Source organism: Sturnus vulgaris, chromosome 10, assembly GCF_052056855.1.
Source record: "Sturnus vulgaris isolate bStuVul1 chromosome 10, bStuVul1.hap1, whole genome shotgun sequence".
Lineage (NCBI taxonomy): Eukaryota > Metazoa > Chordata > Aves > Passeriformes > Sturnidae > Sturnus > Sturnus vulgaris.
The window spans coordinates 829,861-851,568 of record NC_142252.1 but is presented as its reverse complement, the minus strand read 5'-3'; the positions used below and the strand labels follow the sequence as shown (position 1 = coordinate 851,568).

At 43.6% G+C, this 21,708-nt stretch overlaps 2 protein-coding genes across 2 annotated transcripts; one reads left to right on the top strand and one right to left on the bottom strand.

The window, feature by feature from the left end:
* Positions 1–1,238: 1,238 nt before the first annotated feature.
* MRPS22 (mitochondrial ribosomal protein S22) lies at positions 1,239–7,094 on the top strand. The gene is made up of 8 exons (XM_014870260.2): positions 1,239–1,343; positions 1,577–1,737; positions 2,522–2,686; positions 3,815–3,958; positions 4,431–4,514; positions 5,411–5,556; positions 6,565–6,673; positions 6,919–7,094. The coding sequence occupies exons 1-8, from the start codon at positions 1,244–1,246 to the stop codon at positions 7,009–7,011; spliced, it is 1,002 nt and encodes a 333-aa protein (XP_014725746.2). The 5' UTR covers positions 1,239–1,243; the 3' UTR covers positions 7,012–7,094.
* Positions 7,095–7,607: 513 nt separating this feature from the next.
* COPB2 (coat protein complex I subunit beta 2) lies at positions 7,608–21,360 on the bottom strand. The gene is made up of 22 exons (XM_014870258.2): positions 21,262–21,360; positions 19,959–20,096; positions 19,621–19,707; positions 18,623–18,749; positions 17,916–18,064; positions 16,648–16,794; positions 15,512–15,611; positions 15,241–15,383; positions 14,836–15,035; positions 14,436–14,546; positions 14,083–14,171; positions 13,900–14,006; positions 13,480–13,623; positions 12,705–12,835; positions 12,201–12,408; positions 11,881–11,991; positions 10,861–11,075; positions 10,494–10,586; positions 10,234–10,414; positions 10,057–10,122; positions 8,359–8,451; positions 7,608–7,980 (listed from the first exon to the last, which is right to left on the bottom strand). The coding sequence occupies exons 1-22, from the start codon at positions 21,262–21,264 to the stop codon at positions 7,885–7,887; spliced, it is 2,739 nt and encodes a 912-aa protein (XP_014725744.2). The 5' UTR covers positions 21,265–21,360; the 3' UTR covers positions 7,608–7,884.
* Positions 21,361–21,708: the final 348 nt, after the last annotated feature.

The window sequence follows — 21,708 nt, the reverse complement described above, 5'->3', positions numbered from 1 at the left end:
ACTTTCAACCCCCTGAAACAGGCCCAGTTATAAGAAATCAGTACCTCCTCTTCACAGACATTAGACCTGATATGTCATAATCATTGAGTATGAAGCTAATTTTGGCTTTATGGTTAAGTGCAGTTATATATTTTCCTTCCTTTACAAAAGCGTTAAATCTCCCTGAACATGAGGGCAGCAATTCCTCACCACCCATGGCAGTGAAGCCATGGCCAGGCTGACAGGCCAGTGCCCCGCACAGCACAGACAGAGGCAGGGCACGTTTAATGTGCGAATTCCCAGCGAATTCCCAGCGTGTTCCTCCCTCTGGAGCAGCCTGCCCGGGCACGGGGCCGACAGCGGCTCCTGGCAGCGGGCAGGGCACCCACTGCCACCCGCACCTCTCTGGACTCGGGCAGCCGTGGGCCAACAGCGCTTTAATCCTGCACAATGGCCTCAGTTCCACTGTTTTTCCTACTACGGAGACTCCGCGCTAAGGGAGGGAACACACAGCCCTGCTCGGCTGAGGGAGCTGAGCACCCTGGGCTAGGGAAGGGAACACACAGCCCTGCTCGGCTGAGGGAGCTGAGCACCCTGGGCTAGGGAAGGGAACACACAGCCCTGCTCGGCTGAGGGAGCTGAGCACCCTGGGCTAGGGAAGGGAACACACAGCCTTGCTCCGGGCCTGGGCGGCTGAGGTAGCCGGGCATCCCGCACTCTTTCCAGGGTTGTGCCACAACTGCAGAATGGGCTCCACGCCCTCACCGAGCCCTCAGCAGCGCTTAAATGGCACAAACGCGCTGGGAGAGCTTGGAGCAACGATGTTCCTGCCCTGTCCCTCGGGAAAGTGCCCGGGGACCGCGTGTCTCCCCGACTGCGGAGGAGACTCAGGGGAGACCTCAGCAATCTACAGCTTCCTCATGAGGAGAAGCAGAGGGGCAGGCATTGATCTCTGCTCTCTGGGGACAGTGACAGGACCCGAGGGAACGGCCTGAGGACGTTTAGGTTGGTGTCACGAAAAGGTTCTTCACCCAGAGTGGCTGGGCACTGGAACAGGCTCTGCAGGGCAGTGGTCACAGCACCAGGCCTGTCTGAGTTCAAGAAGCATTTGGACAACGCTTTCAGGCACAGGGTACGACTCCTGTGCAGGGCCAGGAGGATCTGACTCGCTGGTCCCGCTGGATCCCTGCCCACTCGGGCCACTCCGCAGCTCCGTGCCTCCATTTCCCGGCGCGCCGCGGGGCGGGAAGGGGCGGGAGCGAAGATGGCGGCGCTGGGGGCGCGGGGCTGGGCGGCGGTGCCCGCACGGCTGCGGCCGCTGTGGGCGCTCCCCGCGCGGCGGGCGCTGGCGGCGGATGCGGGCGGTACGCGGGGGGACCCGCTGGCGGTACTCCGGGGGACCCGCGGGCACTCTGAGGGCGCTCCCGGCTGCCCCAGCCTCGGGGCTCGCCCGCGCCGCGTGTGGCTGCGGTGCCTTCGGGAGGGATGTGGGATGCGGGTGCGGGGCCGCGGAGGGCCCGGCGGGGCGGGAGGAGCCGTGAGGGCAGGGGGTGACCGTGGCCTCAGCCCCAGGTTACAGCGTGTGCCCCTCCCGCAGAGGGAAAGGCCGCCCAGCCCAGGCCCGCCTTCACGGACGAAGCGGTTCAGACGCTGCTTTACAAAATGACGGGACTCGACCTGCACAAGGTGTTCCGGCCTGTGAAGAAGGGCCTCAAGCCGCCTCACTACAAGCTGATGACCGAAGCTCAGCTGGAAGAGGTAGGCTGCTCTGCTTCCTTCGGAAGTAAGTGTTGGTTTTAGCAAAATGCCTATAATAGCCCATATTTCTGCCTTCCTTACTGCTGCGTTTGAAAACATTCTGGTTTCTTTACTTTGTTTCAGATTATTAACAGATTATTATGATACTAAATCAGTGTAAATCACTGTTTCTTCACTTGAAATAGCTTAGTTTGTCCAGGTTTCTGCGATTTTGATGGAATATGGAAAGAACCTGATCTTTTTTTTTTCTTGAGTGATAGTTTGTCTTTATTAACCTGTTATGCTTCCTAACTCTGTCAAATACCTTCATCTGATGCTTAAGTTTTATCCCTGGGAACCCTTTGACTACTTTTTTTTTATCCTCTCCCCTCTGGTCTGACTTCATTCAGGATGACAAAGGGACTTGACTTAAGCCAGTTCTGCTGTAGCCACAATTAAAGCTATGTACAAACTTTTGGTCGTGTTTTATGCTTTGGGGGAAATTTGCCATGGAAAAGCACCTGAAATAAGCTTGGTGTTTGAAATTAACTTGGTGTTTGCAATAGTTTGTCTGTTGTAGTTTTGTATCTTCCTCCAGCATTTTGTCCAGGTTTTAGTAGTCGTAAATTGTTTACATGAAATTCACTTACCTAGAGGTGGAATTGGTGTCTCACTTTTTCTCAACTGCAGAAGAAAAAAACCAAGCTTCTCTAAATGAAAATATTTGTCCCCAAATTGTATGTTATCTTTACAATAGGATGATATTTTTAATTGTAAAATTAAACCACTTTTTTTCCCCTACAAGGCCACAAGAAAAGCCATCGAGGAAGCTAAAACAAAACTAATCATGCCCCCTGTTTTAAATGAACGAGAGCCAATTGATGATGTCTTAGCAGAAGACAAAGTCCTTGAAGGAACTGAAACTGCAAAATATATATTTACAGATTTAAGTTACTCCATTCCACATCGTGTAAGTAACATGATCAACAGTATTAATTTGTCCTCAAAATAAGCTTTAGTGAAAATGTAGATGGATCGGTTTGCAGAAGGGCTGAGGAGTCGAAAATTCAATCTGGTACAAGGCAGTAGAGAAAAATGTGTTTCTAAATACTTGCCTCTAACTGATAATCATAAATTACATTCTGCTAATCAAAAGCAGGCATGGGGAAAGCTGTGTGGTAGGTAGTTTATTATTTTATAAGCAGGTGCTTGTGGTATGGTAGGAGTGCTGAGTTCTTCCATGCTCCTAGAAGCTTTCTGTAGGATTAGATTCCTTTGTAAGATGGAGCTACTCCACAATTGCACAGATCTGGTTGAAAGCTGTAGAAATGATGAATGAATTCCCAGGAAAGCTGTATTGAAGGAGTTGGCTAATGGAACTGGGGAGTATAGGGATAAAGTTTCCTTTGTGTAACAAACATGTCAGTTCTTTAAGTACCAATAATAAAAGGCTAGAAAAATTCTTAACAAAGTTATGGTTCCAAGAAGCCTTAATGGTTCAAATGGGCATATAGTGATGATCTTGTGAAATGAACTGCCCAGTCTTCCATATATTATTCTGTCTGGGAGCTTTCTCCAGGAACGTGCTGTTTATCGTGCTGCACCATGCTGAAAACTTCCCTGTCAAACAAACTGTCCCATTTGCCATAGTAAAGCAATTATGCTTGTGAACAAGTCTGAGTATATTTTTTAATTTGTTTTATTTTTTGCCTTGCACTTGCCCTTACTTGATTCTCGCACCTACCTTTGGAAAAAAGGTACAAAAGTGCATGACACTTGCATTCTTAATTTTGTATGGGTTATCAAATGATAAAATCAGGCTAACTCCCTGTCTGGGTGTGAGTTATATTATCTCTGAACTTCCCAGAGCTGTAGCTTTCGGTGTGGGCACACACACAGCTGTCAGACAGTATAACTGAGGTGCAAAAGCAGCACTTACTCAGCGGGTAGCAAGGCAGAAATGATGAATCTGGCACATGGCAACAGTCAGTTAGGAACTGGTGTTATTAGGGTGACTTTAGGAGTAAAGGACTTTGACAGATGAGGGGTTTTTTAGGATGGTTCTGGCTTTAGACAATGGTTTTGATCTCGTTTCCAGGAACGTTTCATTGTGGTTAGAGAACCAAACGGGGTGTTACGCAAAGCCACATGGGAGGAGCGAGACAGGATGATCCAGATCTTCTTCCCAAAGGAAGGGCGCCGGGTGATTCCCCCCCCATTATTCAAGGATGAGAACCTTGGGGTGAGCTCTTCCTGGCTTTGAAACGGAGCACTTTTACTTCATTGCAGTCTGATAGTGAAACTCTGCTCTTTGGGCAGAGTAGCTCGGAATAAGCCATTCTGCATGCATGTGTTTAGCTGCTTGAATTCTGTTTTGAGCAATTGCCTTTCATCGTAACTTGGTTAAAATACTTAGAACAAAGTTCCAGGTTAGGGCCAGGTAAATCCTGGGTAGGTATAAATACTGTGTCATACTAGAAACAATTGTACATTTTATCTGGAAGTGTGAACTGCTGTTTCAGAATCAAAAATCAAGAAACATTATATTAATGTCGTCAAGGCAGTTACTGTACTTCTGTCCATTTTGTCTTTTGATGAAGGGGTTACTCACTGTACGTGTTGCTCAGAGCAGGGTTGTGGCTGCTGTTTTGATTTTGGAGAGTTGGGATGGTGTGATTACATAATCTGGCCCTGAATCTGAACTGTTGTTTCAGACTGTATTTCAGCAAGACCGTCATGAAGATGTCCTGAACATGTGCATTGCTCAGTTTGAGCCAGATTCATCTGACTATATCAGAGTGAGTTCACTTTCCATTTTTCTAGAAAAAAAAAAATCTAGTGGAGAATTGTAGGGTTTATTTTGTAAACATAAATATTAATCTGGGGAGCAGAGGTGTTGGTCATATGTAATCTAATTTTTCTATATCGATTATCCTTGTGATGAGTTGTGGGGTTTATTTTTATACAGAACAGTAAAACAGAATTTTGCACAAGTAATTTTTACCAGCCTAGAAAGGTACTAGACGTACAAAAGTAGTCTTTATTCAGGTACTTTTTGTATCAAAGCAGAATTGATGGTAACAGTTGTCAGGGGCTCTGAGCAGAGTTGTGCTGCTGAAGTTTCAGTGACTGCTGGCTTAGGAGCTGGCAGGACCAGCTAGGGAACTGACAAAGTGCACAGAGTAGTATTTTTGACCAAGACCAGCTTCAAAACTGTAGTTCTAGCAGAATAAAATAAGTAGCTATAGCTGCTGATAAATATTAGTTCACACTTGCTTTTATAATGTTTACATCTCTTAAAACTGTAACATTCTCAGTGATTTGAGAAATTTTAACTTGTGTTAGGCAATTTTTCAAGTAACTCCTTTTCTTTAATAAAGTTTTGCCTCTGCTCTAGTATTTTTCTCGGGGAAGAAGAAAGGCACCTTTGGCAGCAGTGCAGTGATGGTCCAGAGCTTATGCCCCTCCCTCCCCAAAAGTTCAGGACAGAGACAGGATTTAGCTTCCTTTACCATGAGGATGTCTACACCTAAGTACCAAGGACTGTGCCAGCCCAGTGACCCTGAATTAGAACAGGTGCATGGTCCAGCACGTGGCTCACTCCTGCACCTTAGGGAAATGAACAGGATGAGAAAGGAGGTGCAGGGGAAAGCAGGCTGCAGTTGTGCAGTGAAACAAACCCTTGTGTGTGCAGGTTCACCACCGCACCTACGAGGACATCGAGAAGCACGGCAAGTACGACCTGCTGCGCTCAACCAGGCACTTCGGGGGCATGGTGTGGTACCTGCTCAGCAGGAAGAAGACAGATGGCTTACTCATAGACATGATCAGCAGAGACCTGTAAGGACACTCTGACACTTGCTCATCCTGCTTAGCCTTAGAACGAGGACCGCTGCTTGGCAATGACAACAGTATTGCTGTCAGATGTAGGAAAGTTTTCATTTCTATGTTAACTGTAGAGGTACTGGCAGCTGTACAGGAGCACCAGTAACAGTCCATTAAGTTGGAGGGTATATATAGGTTAGTCTTCTGTAGTTTTTGGGTTTTTATTTTTGCTTCACATGTAAGTGTCAGAACACTTCCAGCTCTTAAAGCCTGACATTTCCATGCTGAGCTCAGTTTTGGCTGATAAGATTGATACACTCTGCGTTTTAGAGTAATTCCTAAGTAGATTAGGAACACGTAGATAAGATTTCATTTTAAATTGGTGGATTTCTATAAAACATGGTGCTAATTTATTCAAAGTTCCCTAAAGTGAACAATATTTAGTACTTCAAAATGTCTCTAGAGCTGGGAGAAATTTGTACAATCAGCCACGTTGCAGTAATGGTGGCATTTATTTCCTGCTGTTTCAGTCAGAAACTTGGAACAGGTGATCAGATCTCACTTTTAAACCTGAGCATATGGAGAAATCAGGAAGGTTTCTGGTTTAGAATCAGATAGGTAAAGGGAAAATTCATGTATCTGGCCAATTCAAATGAGCAGAGTTTGAAGTGTCTTTCCCTGCCACACACTTCAGTAGTTGTAAATTCAGGTGAGAGCTCCGTAATGCTCCTTCTGTAAAACATACTGGTCATTGCAGTCTGTGTTAGAACGTTCCACTAAACTCTCATTATTGGTAATTAGTTGTATTTTCAGAGGGATGTCAGCTGTATTATTTCTGAGTAGGCCAGCAGGCTTCAGCTGCAGGAGGGATAGATGTAGGTACTTGCCTGTGTAATCCAGGGACTGGATACTCAGTGGAACCAGCAGTTTGACAGCCTGTGCTGTGCAAAGTACATCACAAAATACACTTTGTAAATTCTCTGAAGAGAAAGGAATTGCTAAAATGAGTCTTTATTTGTTTAGGCTGGAGGATGCTACAAGTTTAATTACACTGTATCACATGCTTCACCCTGAATGTCAGTCAGCAAAGGAAGCTAAAGAAGGAAAACTTCAAGGAGTTGATCTGATCAAGGTAAGCTTTTCTGCTTTAAACTACTTAACCTGCAGAAGAGAGCTTTTAACCAGCAGAACCCCATTTAGTAGTTAAATTTCTCCTTACCTTAGGAAGCAGATACTTAACCAGAACTGTTGTACATGCCAGGCTGGGGTTTTTGTTAAACTGTATGTATGTACAGCTGCACCAGGATTTCACTTGTGGGTGGCTTATCTGCCACTGGCATGATGACTGCTGTTGCATTAACCTCTCTCCTGCTGCAGGTGTTTGTGAAAACTGAATCCCAGAGAGAAGGTTATATCCAGCTGGCCCTGCAGGCTTATGAAGAAGCAATGGCTACTTCTTCAGCTTCATGAAATAAACCTCAGCTCATCAGAAGTTTTAAGTCTGTTTATAAATATTTTCTGTACAGGATTCCACAATAAATACTTGAAAATGACTGCTACAGAATGTATTTTTCTTTACTGAACTACATGTCAATCACTACAGCAGTTTATTTTGAAAAGTTCTGTAAGTTAACATAAGCAGCCATCATGGCTTTTGTACTCTGAGTTCAATTTTTTTATTGCAAAATCTTGAATCTGAGTTGTCCACAGTTCATTTCAGTTATTGAGGTAAGTGCAGGGTCTGGACAGCTCCATTTAGGACAGGGTGTAACAAACACCACTTCTAACCCTTAAGCTGTATCACAGCTCTGTTGGAGCTTTTAGCTAGAAGTGGTGTCTGAAAGAGTAACTGAGCTGATACTGATGGTTACCAGTGCTAGATGGCAGCAGAGTGAAAACAGCCACATACCTCAGTGTAGGTGCTGAGAATAGTCAGGTTAAAAATACTGTTTTTCAGCTACTGTGCTCCTGTTTCACATACTTGGAATATACACTATGGAAGATGGGTTATGCTTAGAATTATACTGTTCTTAGTAAATATTACTAGTAAATGGAGAACTGAGGAGCAGAATGTTTAAAGGGATTTATTGAATCGCTTGATAAATGAAAACATTTTTAGTGTGTTCTGGAGCAAGCCTACATCTTGAATTTCAACATACTGGAAGCTGATTATCTTTGTACAGTTGCTGGCTCTATACTTCCTTATACATGTACATGGTCCACTTGTGATAAAAAAAAAAATCAAAATAACTTGGAGCACATAGTCCACACAACTTCATTCCTCTGGGTTTTGACCAAATTATTTGGTCAAATTATTAGATTTGGTCATCTAAAAAAGGAAGTTCACTCATCTAAGATCTCTTCATCCAGATTGATATCTGTGGTATCGATATCCTCCAGATCCAAGTTATCTAAGTCATCTTCTAAGTCCAGCAGTGTCTAGGGAGAAAAAGACAGGATGAGAGTGATACCACTATGGTTACCTGTGAGGCAGATTATAGGATGGATGGCTCTGTAGAATGGATGTGCACCCTGCAAACCCCAGCCAAGGCCTCATGAGGAACACAGCTAAAGGAAGCCTCTTGCAGCACTGCAGCTTTTTACCATGTTCTGAGCAGCTGGGTTTGAACTGCCCCTCATCACCCCCCTGCTGAACAGGTCTGTTACTGTGTGCAGTGTCTGCACACACAGGGCAGGGCTCTGGGCACTGTTCTGAGACTGCCAGAGTCAGGTTTGCTGTAGCTTGGTTCAATTGCACTCATTAAAGTCTTTAATAATCGAGTGCTTATACTTCCCCTCATAAAACTGTTTGGGTACCTTTTGATCTCTTGCTGGAAGGTTATCAGAATTCTGCACAACTGTCTTCATCACTTCTTGTTTAGGAGAGGGAACTGGTTCTTCAGCCTTCTTCTAATGGCAAAAAAATTCCTTTAGTTTTTTTTAATTTAAATTCTTTCCACAAAAGCAAGTAAATAACAGCAGACCTCGAATGCCCCTTTCCCAGTGGTTCTCTTTCAGCTTCCCTCAGTTACTCTTGAGCCACATCTTCACTGTCAGAAAGCATTCTAGTCCTCAGTCCACTGGAGAATATTTCCCGCCCCAGTATATTTGAAGCGTTTGATGATGGAACTGATAAAATGAGAACCTTCAGAAATTAACAGTTAATTTTAAATACTGAAGTGCTGTTAGTGATTTTCAACATCCTCAGTGGGAGAGACTAAGTTAGTTGAGATTGACAGCAAATTTAGTAGTTGCTGGGCTTTGTGTCCCAAATGTGTCCCAAACCCTATAATAGTTTAACATTTCACCTTCTTGCTTCACTGCTGCACAAGTTTTATATTAAGATAATTCATCAGTCAGTACTATTATTGATGCAATGGTATCATTCAATAGATTAATTCTATAATTAAATACAGTCAATCTCCTACAAAATGTGCTATATTCAGCCTCAGTTGTAAGAGACATCTGGGGTTTGGGGCTTCTCTGCAATCATGAGCTGAATGCAAAGGTATGCTGAGGTCTTGTTTTCAGCTTCTGGGGCAAGCTAGTTCTCATTTGCTTCCATAGGTAGCCTTGACAATGTGCAGACAACTTTGATTTTGCTTTAATAGTAACAAGAGGCAGAGTCACTACAGAAGCTTGAAAGTAACCTAACTTCTCTGCTGTGTCAGGGATGTTCAAAACTATGCTTTGTAGTGCACCTCCTATGAGGAAAAATATACAGACAATGGAGAGTTGTAGCTTTTCTGTGTCTCTTTCAGTTTCCCGTGCAGTTTGGATTTTAGATGTTTACAGCCTCAGAGTTGTGCCAGCATCACTGCCTTTAAGAAATCCTTGCATTACGATTTTCACATACAAATGTAAAGTGTATTTTACTTGAGCAAAATTAGAAGTTGTCATCTTCTAAGGCTCTGAAAAGCTTTAAGTGTTTGTTTCAATCTGTATGCTTATACCTTACACTTTTCCTATTTCCTGCTTAAGAATTGGACACCTGAGGTGGTAAAAAAATGAATTTTTTGCTTCAGGTATCGATTAGAACCTATGTTTAAGGACCTGAGTAAGATTCCTGGTAGGTTAGTTATGGAGCAGTGTTATTCTATAACCATGAAGCACAGCAGCAAAGAACACATGGTATTTGTCATTGCTGTAATAGGCAAGAGTTTGCATTTCCAGCTGCTGAGCTTTTAGGAACCAGCTGCAGTCAAGGCAGTGTTTGTAAATGCAACTGGAGTTGTTTTTCTGCAGGATGAATTCAATGGAAAGACTACAATTACTCACACTATGAAGGGTGACCCAAGGTAAGGAAGCACACAAATAATTTCACAGTCAAGAAGCTGTTAGCAGATACAGATATAGACTAAAAAGAATCTGAGGCAAAAGAACATGAAACCAACTGCAGCACTTACAGTCAAGGTAATGAAAGCAACAATTTGTCCATTACTGGTGAAATAATTCTCCAAGGTAGATGTTACTGTAAAATAGCAAAGTTCTCCCTTAGATTGATCACTCACTGACCTGAGATGTTATTCCAGAGGGCTCAAATCCTTTTGCTTCTTCAAGTAAGTTTCTTTCTTCATTTGGCTACAAGTAAAAAAACCCAGACACATTAAAGTGTTGCACTGAGTTGCTTAGAGCTGATTTTACACAGCACCAAACGTTTCTCTTCTAGAGACAGTAAAACCTTCTACTTACAGTGACAAGGGGGTATTCCCTGGCTGGCCTCAAGTCAGCAAGACTTTGCTTAACGTACTCTTCAGCAACAAAAGCTTCCTTTAATCCAGGGAAAAGATTTTCGTATTCTGTAGGATCAGCAAGGGACTCAGCAGCTTTTTGATTAACTTTAGAGAGGTTCTCCCGCCAGAGTTTAACAACCCTGGAGATGCAAAGCAGATTTGTTACAGACAGCTCATTCAGACAACACAACTCATGCTCTGCATATCCTTAGAAGTTACCTTGAAACTTGGCTTGGCAAATATGTCCGTGCAAGGAAGGCAGCTTCAGGGAGACGCCCAGTTTTGATCAGGAGTTCCAAGCATGAATCAAGCCTAAAAGATTTCAAAATGTGATTTTAACCAGTAAACGTAATAAAGCCAATTTCTTGTATTCGAAAAGCTGTTTATTCTCTTCCATTACTTTAAGGTGCTTTCATTTCAGATTTTAAATCTAGCAGCCATCATGGAATGAGCTTTTCTGAGAAGGACCTATGCCCATCTTTCTCCATGAAGTTTTCAGTTAGCTGTAGTTAACCACCTGAAGAACCTGAGGGTCTTGGCACTTGAGAAAGCAGAACAAGCAATCAGAAATTCATTTGCTACTTACTTTCCCTGCAGGAAGTAGCTCATAAATGCCACATTATTCTTGCCATCCTTTTCTGCACCTTCAGCCAACTTGTTCACCATGCTGGCGTTCCCTGAAGCTGTGGCCAGGAGCAGCAGCCCTCCATAGTCCTGGGCATGGTGGAGACACTCCTGGGCTAAGCCAAACTGGCATTTACTGATGGCAAGCTCTGCAAGCTGCTTCCACTTCTGTTCTGACTGATTTTGTACAAAGAGGAGAGGGAGGGAAACAAAAAACCAAACCACTCACATTTCTGAATAGCATTTAAAGGTTTTCAGAGCACTCAGTATGAAAATATAAGGTGACTTGTAAAGGTGCTGTATCCCACGACTACACTTGTCTTCCCTTTGAGGTACTGTGATTACTGCAGCTTCCCAGCATGACACAGTGAGTGTTAAGAGATCCCTACCCAGCTGTAACATTACATAAAATAAACAGCTTCTCAGTAAACATCGAGGGGGGAGGCAGGCATAACTGGAAATTTAACTGTAACAATCTCTTAAAGCTCCCAAGTTAACCCTCAGAACGCTGAAAGGCATTTATGCCTGTAACTAAGTTAACATTCCTTCTAAAAAGCTTGATTATTTTACAGCAGGAACAATGAGATCGAGTCTCTGCATAATAATGATGGAACAAATCACTTCAGTGAGTTTTTTTTAGTGCAGCAGTCTAACTTTGCCAAGGCTGGAACAAAGGCCTGAAGGCTTCAGCCCTGTCCTTCCTCTCACTGTTAAGTACTGGAGATTAAGGCTTGGTTCTGGACTCAAATTTTCTATTCTCCAGGAGTTCCTGTAGCTTTCTGAGCAGACACCATTCTTTGTCCCCATCCCACGTTAGATTCCTTTGAATTACAGACAGAAGAACTTCTTCATAAAAGGAGCTGGAGTTGTGTTTAGGGAGTTGTATTGCATCCCCACATACCACTGCCTTTTCTTACAAGGCCTCTCAGACTCCTGCTAGTACTCAGAATTCAAGATGAATCACCCAAATTTATATAATTACCTCTGCTTCCACTGCAAGCTGATAGGCTATTTTTAATTCTCCAAGTTGAAGAGCAAGTTCAAAACGATGCTCTGGATCTGTAGATACTGCAAGAGCTTGTTGTTTGAAGCCCTAAAATAAAAATCTGACAGTGAAGCTGGGACCTGTCAGGTCAAACATAGTCCTAAATACTTTAACAAGGTTTCAGTGTTCTCGAACAAACATAATTAACCAGAGTTAATGCTCACAGATAGTATCACTGGGTTTTGCTTAGCAAACTCAATTAAGAATGTGAATAAACTGATTTATTTAGTTGCATAACTAAAAAGTAGCTTTTTTACCTGTTTTTCAAGAAAATGTGCGACCCTGGTTCTCTGTTCTTTTGGGATTGTGGGAAGAACTTTGTCAGCCATGCCGAAATCTCTCCTCATCACAGCAGTCTGATACTCGAGCACCGAGACCAGCAGAGAGTAACTAACAATGTTTAGCTCTTTATCACCCAAATACAGCCTGTTGTCCTTGGGGATGTACCCCAGCAGATACATTGTTCTGAAACAAAACAAAGAGCACTCAGCTGCAACAGATCCACACAAACAGTCTGTAAGAAACCATTCCAGTAGTTCTTATGGTAGCAAGAATACTCCCATCAAATACTCAGCTTTTCCTGGATGTATTCTTTCACACAGCACTGCTCATCCTCAGACCTGCACTGCTGCTTCACAACACCCACCTCGTTCCCACCTCTGGGGCTACAGCAGGGCACAGCAGCAGCTGCCAGCATTCACCCTGAACCCCCTGCTCTCACTGAGAGATCCTTGAACACTTCAACTAAAGCAGCAACTCACCTGTCCAGGTGGGCAATGGTGACAATCTCTCCTCCAACATAGTAGTTGAGTCTGTTCACAGAACTGGTGTAAATAAAGCAGTCACCGACCCACAGACCTGTTTTCACAATCTCCTGGATCTCACCAAGAACCTGCAAAGCAAATTAGATATTAGGTACATAAAAAGGTACTTCTAGGTAGCAGAAAGACTATTGCAATTTAAAATATAATTCTATATTCCACACTTAAATAGTTGGGCAAGTTGCAAATACAAGTTTATATATAGATTAAAAGTACATAAATGATAATTCAGTTTTATATGCATGCTACCCTAATTCTTAATGAAGCCAATTATGAACCTAGGAAACAAGCACCAAACTAAGCATTAAGCAAGACAATCAAAGGCAACTTTTCTTCTGAAATTCTGATTTCTGACATTTCACCACATGAGGTTTTTTCACTTTTCAAACTTGAATAACATTTCAAAACTTGAAAATTATAGAAAAAAAACCTAGGCAATGACCCAAAAGTGTGTTTTAAAAATAATCTCTATAACTCTCTGATAACAGCAAACAGATGAAGAGAAATGCAGGCATCAAGATCTCTAATGCTGGGAGATTCAGACATCAGGAATCCCAAAAAATGATCAAGTATTCCTCAGGCAGATGCACGATGTGTGATAGTGAAAATTATTTGGAAACTGACATTTAAATTGGACTATGTTAAGGACTCAGTTTGCTGCACTCTCTTGCTTCTACCATCTCTAATCTTATTCCACTTTTTAAATAGAAGGTACCTCAAAGGCATCTTCAATTCCATCTTCAGTGACACCTTCATGTGTTTCTTGGGCTGCTGCCACTTTTTCTGACAGGTACTTGAGAATGAAGAACGACTCTTCTGTAGCAATGCACACAAGCTCACCCGAGTCAGACCAGAAAATCTGTGACAGCAGAATCAACAGTGGCACAGTGTTACACACCCCAGGTTATGGACCACGTGGGAATGAAGGGTAAAACACACCACCTCTAGAAGCTTTAGGACTGAGAAGCCAACACATACAGGAATTTTTCTGCCCTTTCTGCTACATGGCTGACATCAACTTAAATTACTTTATTACTGACAGCTTGGCTTCATGCAAGAAAATCAGTTTAGTAAAAAAACCAGAAATCAGTAAAGCCAGATAGGTAAATACTTTCAGTTCCATGCAGACCCTTACATGTTTGGGCTGGATTTCAATCCTGCGAATCAGCTCCGTGTTCTCCCAGTCGTAGAATGCCAGGCCATTAACAGATCTGACCCCCAGCAGAAAGCCACCATAGATGCCTGCAAGAAAATAAAGGTGGAAGAAATCCCTGTTGTGCAAAAACCACACCAACGTAACTGTTTTTAAAGTACTTACCTTCTGCTCCAAAATCAGGCTTGAACGACTTCTTCTCTTTGAAATTCTTAAATATCTTTACAACACTGTTGCTCTCCCTGATTGCATATCTAAATAGAGATTAAATTGTAAATAAACAAAACAATTATTCAGCTTCCAAAGTAGTAAATTAAATAACCATGAGCTGCTACAAAAAAAACTATGTTTTGAGTTATCTTCTGAAACTGGCAGAGTGATAAAAATCCAAACTTTTCAAGCAGGACAACTACTGAAAGTTCATTTTACATGCATGTTTTGGTCTGAAAATGGCCTGAAAACTAAACTAAAGTAGCAGCAACCAATGTAATACAAAGGAAAAAACTTGCAAGACTTACTCAGAAGAGTCATGTGCCCACACGAACTCCTGTGCAGAACCAAAGCTCTTGTTCCTCAGAGCCATGGCTGTGTAGATGATGTATTCACCATCACCACACACCACCACGAACCTGGGGCAGGACAGAGAGACGCCTGTCACTGATCTGTGATCAGGTCGACAGACAGCAGCAAGAAGGCATATGATCCGTAAAGGTAACGGCTCCCATGCCCAGAATAATCACTGAAACACAGAATATGAGCTTTATATATGCCTAAAATGTCATGGAACTCCATTTCCTTCCTGAATCATGCTCCTTCTGGTCTCCACTGAGCAGCTCTTGTACCTTGGATCCCTTTTATTTGAGCCTGCTAACAAAAAACCCCAACCAGTTCAAGAGAAGTGATAAAGGAATGTGTTACCTTCCATTAGGGTTGTGCTGGATTGTCTGGGGATAGATTTCACAGCTGCCCATATCCTTCACAGCCAGTGGCAATCTCTCGCCATCTTTGATTTCAGCATCTCCCATCGCTTTCAAGTTTGCCTGTTGGACTTCAGAATGTTTAGCCCAAATAATTTTTCCATTTGCATCCATGGACATGGCAGGTTCTTCACGACCAAGCTAGAAAGTAAGTAAGAAGTTAGCCTAGGGAAGAAATACATTGTTGATTTTCTTTTCAGTTGAAAATATCAAGTGAAATAGCCAATCTCTATCAAAAAAACAACTAAAAAGCCAAATTTTCACTATTTTACATACCGTCCCAGAATCAGAAACCACACAGGACAGTGATGAATCACAGTGTCTCACTTCACACCATGAACTGTACCTTAACAATAATGCTGCCCTCATCATATCCCAAAGCCACGTTGTTGGAGCCTCTCAGGCTGGCCACACACCACACCCTCTCCATGCCGTAGTTGAGGGTGCTCTCCAGGCGGTAAGTGCTGGAGTGCCAGATCCGCACCGTGCCTGGGGAAAATCAGGGAGATGGACCCTTTCATCTCAGTGTGAGGGAGCAGGGCTGCAGCCACACCACCACAAGAGCCCTCCCCTCCATTCTTTTCCTGTCCTTTCTACACCAGAAAACCCAAAGTTACCATCTTCAGAGCCAGTGATGATGATGGGCAGCTCCGGATGGAAGCTGACACATGACACGTTCTGAGCGTGGCCTTCCAGTGTCTGGACACAGGTTTTATTCTGAAGGAAAGAGAGAACACAATGCCACATTTTAACCCTTATTTCTTAAAAAAAAATCTCCCCCAAATCCAAAATAGAGCTGAAAATTCTCTAGATTTCTTACATTTGCAAGGTGTTCAAACAACAGCACTAAGCTATTAAAAACTGTGATTGTGTTGAGTTGCACCTCCTGCCCAGAAGAAAATATTTATTTCCCTTGAGAGAGGCATTTCCCTCTATTTTCAGATGTTTATGGCTAGAAAATATGTTTTCTCAGAGCTGCATAGCACGGCAGATTAAAGCAAGATAGAAAGCTGAGTTCACTGCAAAACAAATCATAACCAAACATTGCATTACAGGTGGAAACAGATCTAATTTAGGTCTTTGGCAAGAATGTTCATTCACACAGTTGTCAAAGAGAGGCTACTCTGCTTGAGGGAACTAAGACTGGAGCACGTATAGTGTCTCCAGCTGCACATGGTGGCAAAATCTCAAGCACTGCTGTGTAATACTCATGACTGCACTGAATGCTTAAATTAACAGTGCCAGCTTCAATTTCTGGGTTTGGATTTACCCTGGGGGAGTAAATTTTAATGACCAGAAAGTACCACCTAACAATTTCTGTCTTGTCCTTCTGGCCATTCAGACACTTGTATGCAGGAAGAACTCAGGAGTCCTAGGCTCCAGCACCAGAACTGATCTCTTTCCTGAGCAGCATTCAGGCAGGGCACCCCACCACTCCTGCCCTGTTTGGGGGTAGAAGCACTGCATGTGTGTGCATGCAACACATGGGACTGTGCCAATGTGCACAGGATGAAACAGGATGGGGGGAAGCTATAAAGAATGAAAAAAGAAAAGAGAGGTGGGAAGGATGGGAAGAGTTGATACATGAGCAACATTTACACTTGAACATAGAAGAGGAACAGCTCAATCCACAAACATGAAGCCTAACAGGCAGGGAATCAATTTGTCACAGGAGAAAAAAATCTAACAACAGAAACTTTATACCAAACGTGGCAGCCTGCACACAAAGGCTCCTGAAGAGCTGAGCACACACCTGATAGTCCCAGATCTTCACCAGACGGTCATCTGCCCCAGAAATGAGGTATGGCTTGTCCCCACCACTGTAATAGTCAATGCAGTTCACTCCTTTCTCGTGGCCTTCCAAGGTGAAGTTGGGAGAGGATGAGCCAAGCTGCCACACCTGACCAACAAAACACAACCACCTGTACTCAGCGATCTTCTGTGCCCAGGTCACCCTTGGCAAACACAACAGGTTTGCAGAAGTACTTCACAAGTCCGAAGAGAAATAACACAGAATTCCAAAGACATAGTTGTTTTCTTGGGTGAAAAACCTCAACAACTGCTCAGTAAACTACCAGTCCTTCTCCCAATAAACACAAAAAACATGCTGAAGCACCCATGCTCTGCTTGTGCCTCTAAACAATGGAATTGGTTGCTTTAAACCTTTTTTTAAGGACATGAAACCATATGAAGTACTGCTTTTAAGAAGTAATATCTGTTTTATAAAACTAGCTAGTAACTAATTGTTATTATACATGAGTTTCCTCCAACCGTGTCCTGATTTTTACGTTTTCCAGTTACACTAAAGAATATCCAATCTCATGTTAAATGAGGATACAAAACGAAGCAAGTCAAGTGTAGATATACTAATGTTTTCTCATGTTTATCACATCAAATCAGCATTCATGTGCACCTGATCTCAACATGCATGGCCATAAGAAATCAGTGCTGGCTTTTTACAGCCAACATACTGATAATGTACAAGAAACCTGAGGAGGTGTCACTGCACAGTGGCTGCAAATCTGTAGTCACAGATATTTAGTAACAGCAGCACAGCAAATGAAACCATGAGAAGGCTGAAGGTGTTTCTGGAAACAATTCCAGGCACAGATAGTCAAGGACATCAAAGTAACAGGAGAGACACCTTTACCAGGGTTTAGTTTTTTCTTTTTAATGCACGGTTTAAGTCTTTATCCACTACACAGTTTGAATACTCCCAAATCACTCATTGACAGTAAAACCAGTGCTCCTCTCCCATATTTCTATGTAGTCCAAATGGAGATACAGCACCTAAAAGACTGTAAAGAACTAGTCTCCAATGATTAGAGACAACAGGTAATCTGGTAAATTTACTGAATTGCTTAGCAGGTGCCTGGACGAATGTCCAGGTCTTTGTTCAGTCAAAAATCTGTTACTGCACCTGCTATTAAGAATATAGACCCATCATCCATACAAGATTATTGGTTTGTGCACACTGACCATCACTTAATGACTAAAAAAACCCAAATAGAGTTTCTGTACCTTAATTGTCCTATCCAAAGAGGCACTGGCAAACTGGTTATTGTCTTTTGGGTTTATGACAATCTGCATGACATAATGAGTGTGTCCTTCAAACACCTGAGAACAAGACCATTTCTTATCCCAGTCCCAGAGTTTGATCAGCATGTCATCTGGAAAAAAACCACAAACAACAATCAACCAAGCTTCAGTGGGTGATAACTACCTCCTTAAACTGCATAATCCTCCAGAACTTCATGTTACAGGCTGGAAAGGAGGCACTGCTAATAATCTATTTGCATCTATAGCATTACCAGTCCTTGCAGAAGGACCACAGGGAGATGAAAGCTGTCTGTTGCTTTCAAGTCAGATTCCCAGCTAAAATCTTACCACAAACCATGATGAAATTTTAAAAAAACACAACCTGAACTGTTATTTGAGTGCTTGCCACACTAGTTAGCACATATACAAATGTTTTCTCTGGCAGATACTAAGACAGAAGGCTCTTTGCTCTTCTCTGACAAGAACAAAAGCCATTATATTTTAAAACTGAAGTGCAGCTGATATTCCATTAAAAAACCAGGAATGCATCTACCAAGAAACAACAATGTCACATTGGCTACTTGCTCAAGGAACCCTGACTCTTCCCAAGAAGATCTGCAAGCCCTCACTGCACAAAAAACAGGAGCCTGAAAACAGCAGAACATGAAAACATCTGCCAGGACTCTCACCACTGCTCGTGAGGATGAAGGGCTGCGTGGGGTGCACTGCAATGCACCGGATGTAGTCGGAGTGGGCCTCAAACATGTGGACTCTTTCCAGTGTGTTGTAATTAAAAACTCTGATCTGCATGTCATCCTGGGAAAGAGACAAAAAGCCACATGAAAATAAAGTCTCTTGTGCAGTGCACCTTCTATGCAGTGCAGGGGAGCTAGGAAAAAAACATTCCACCACTGAAGACAATAAAATGTTTAAGGAATTTTGCTTGCTAGGGGATACAAATTATACTTGGATTCAGAAGGCTATAAATTACACATTGCTGTTCCAAGTAATTTATGTAAGGAAAAAAACTTCAACCAAATATTCATTTTTAAAAGTATGAGTCATGGCAGCATAAGGTGAATATAAATATAAATGAAAATAATTTTTTACTCTGTGCACAGGGCAGAAGACTAGGAAATGAAAGTTGAGACAAAAGTATTTAGGCATTACCTTAATTTAGCCAAAAAATATTCACTCCATAAAGAAAAACGTGTTACCAAGATCAGAATACAACTATTCCTCTCAAGGTAGATTCACTGAATAAAAGCAGACATTTTTTTCTAGTAGCGAGCAATACTAAAAAATAGTATTTTTAATATAACCAAAAACAAAAGTAGAAAGCAATTAGCAATTTCTACTTCATCTTCCCTAGGACTGTCAATAGTTTAATCTTAGTTAAAGCAGCACCTATGATACTGAGTCAGAATTGTGTGCTGGCAGTAAAAGCTGAACTCCATCCACCTGGCATTACCTGCAGAGTCAGTCACCTTAGTGGGCTGCTCTCTTGAAATGAAAAGTTTAAGCTTTTAAGTATCCTTAAAGGAGAAAACTTCTGTAAGTGAAGTATTCCCTTCTCCTCTCCAAATTCATATCAGATCAGATTATTACATGATGCAGAAAGTAATGGCATGAAGATTAATCAGAGAAAGTGCAGCTGCATAGGAAACACAAGAGGAGAACAGCTTACAGCTCCAGTAACAACCCAGTTCTTCCTGGCCACGAACTTGGCAGCTCTCACAGGCAGGTCACACACTTCAAAATTCTTCACCAGCGTCTGAAAATAAAAACAGTTAAGTCATAGTACTGGAGAAAATACCAATTTTGAAACCAGCTCTTTCTACTTTTTTACAGTGTCCAATATGTCACTTCCTTGTCTACTGATAGTGACTCTTGTACTCAGCCACAGGAGAGCACAGTCAGTCAGCAGCAGTGACTGAAGATTCTGTACAAATTCAATTTTCCAGCACCAGACACACATCTGTCAGTGATGAACACTTCCCAACAAGGCCCAGCCAGAGGCATCACCTGTGTTTCGTGGTTCCACACACACACACTGCCGTTGTAGAGGCTGGCCAGCATCCATGGCTCCGTGGGATGCAGGTCCACGCTCTTCACCCGGTCAGAGCGCGCCGTCAGCTTCCGCTTGATGTCCAGTCGGAGAGGCTGGGGGAACAATGGCCAATGCCAAGTGATTTAACAGCAAACTGGCACAGAAAAGGGAAAAGGAAAGCTGCAGTTGACTCCTAGAATAAAAGGAGCCAATCCTGCTGTTCAGGGAGACAGAAGGTTACTGCTGTTTTCTATCCATCTGCGTATCTGGCTTTGTAGGGAGCATCACATCCCCACTAATGGCAATTGCTTTGTCTAGTTTAATTCTGTGGAATTCAGAATTTCTTCATACTGGAAAAAGTATCTCCAGCAGAATCAAAGAAAAAACAAAAAAGATGCACTGCACATCTTCCTGGTGTCACTGAACTATGAAAGCAAAGGAGAGAGAACGTGCCTAATACAAATGTTAAAAAATTAATCTTCCTGCTACTTCACCTGACAAACCAGGAAGAAAAGCCAGTTATTACAATAGAGAATAACAGCATTTGCCCATCATAAGTTTTCTCCCATTCACAATTCCAAAACTGCGTTTTAGAATGGAACACTGTCTTGTAGAAACTAAGAGGAGGGAAAGGTTTAAGTCTTTCCCCTACAAAGAAGGCTCTGACCTTCCACCTTCATCACTAACAATGTAAAGCCAGAGTACTTAAAAGGCACAAAGTCTAGCAAAGTGATTTTCTAATATATTTGAGGCATTATGGATGCATTCAGACACTCATTTGAGATCATTTAATGCTGCTTTTACCTCAGAGAACTCAGTGGATAATGGCTGATCAAAGAACACTGCATGTATTAATAAAACCTGCGGTTACAGATGTTAGACACTGCAAGGAGAAAAATCCACCTGGTTATCATGTAGCAGCTGTACCACAGCTATGACATGGGACGTGGAGATGAATTCGGGTTCATTTCTCATGCTACAAACACCAGGAAGGCGAGCACAGCTACCTTTGATTCCGCGCTTACCCCTGGAAGCGCTGGGCTCTGCAGCTCCCGAGGGCCGGGACCGGCGGGTCCGAGGGGCGAGTGCGACACGCACCCCGAGCCCGGGACAGCCGCTCGGAGGGGCTGAGGGACACCTCGGCCAGTGCCCCGGCCCCGGCCCCTCCTGCCCTCGGGCCGCCGACTGCGGGGCTGCGCTGCCTCGCTGGGGCCGGCTGGGATGGTCCCCCTCCCGCAGCGGGGGCGAGGCGCCCCCGGGACCCCGCCTGTCGCTCACCATGGCCCCGCTGTGCCCAGGTGCCGCTCCGGCCCCGCTCGCCGCCGCCCGGGCTCGGTCCGACCTCCGACGTGGAGCTTCCGGGCCCGCCGTTCTCGCGACAGCACAGCTGGGGCGGTCCTCAGTCTCGCGAGAGCGAGGCGCCCCCGCGGGATGCCGGGATATGTAGTCGGCGGCGGGCGGCGCAGGGCAGGGTGGGAGTTGTAGTCAGTGCGTGCTGCCTCAGGAGGGGAGGGGGTTCAGAGCCCTGGTCACAGACTGGGAGGGGCCCCATGGGGACCATCGAACCCAGCTCCGACCCCGCGCACCATTCTCCGAGCATCGCTCCGTGTGTCCGAGAGTGTACCCAGCTCCCGGGAACTCACACCACACCCTAAACATCGCTCCGTGTGTCCCAGAGCGTACCCAGTTCCCGGGAGCCCACAGCACACCCCGAGCATTGATCCG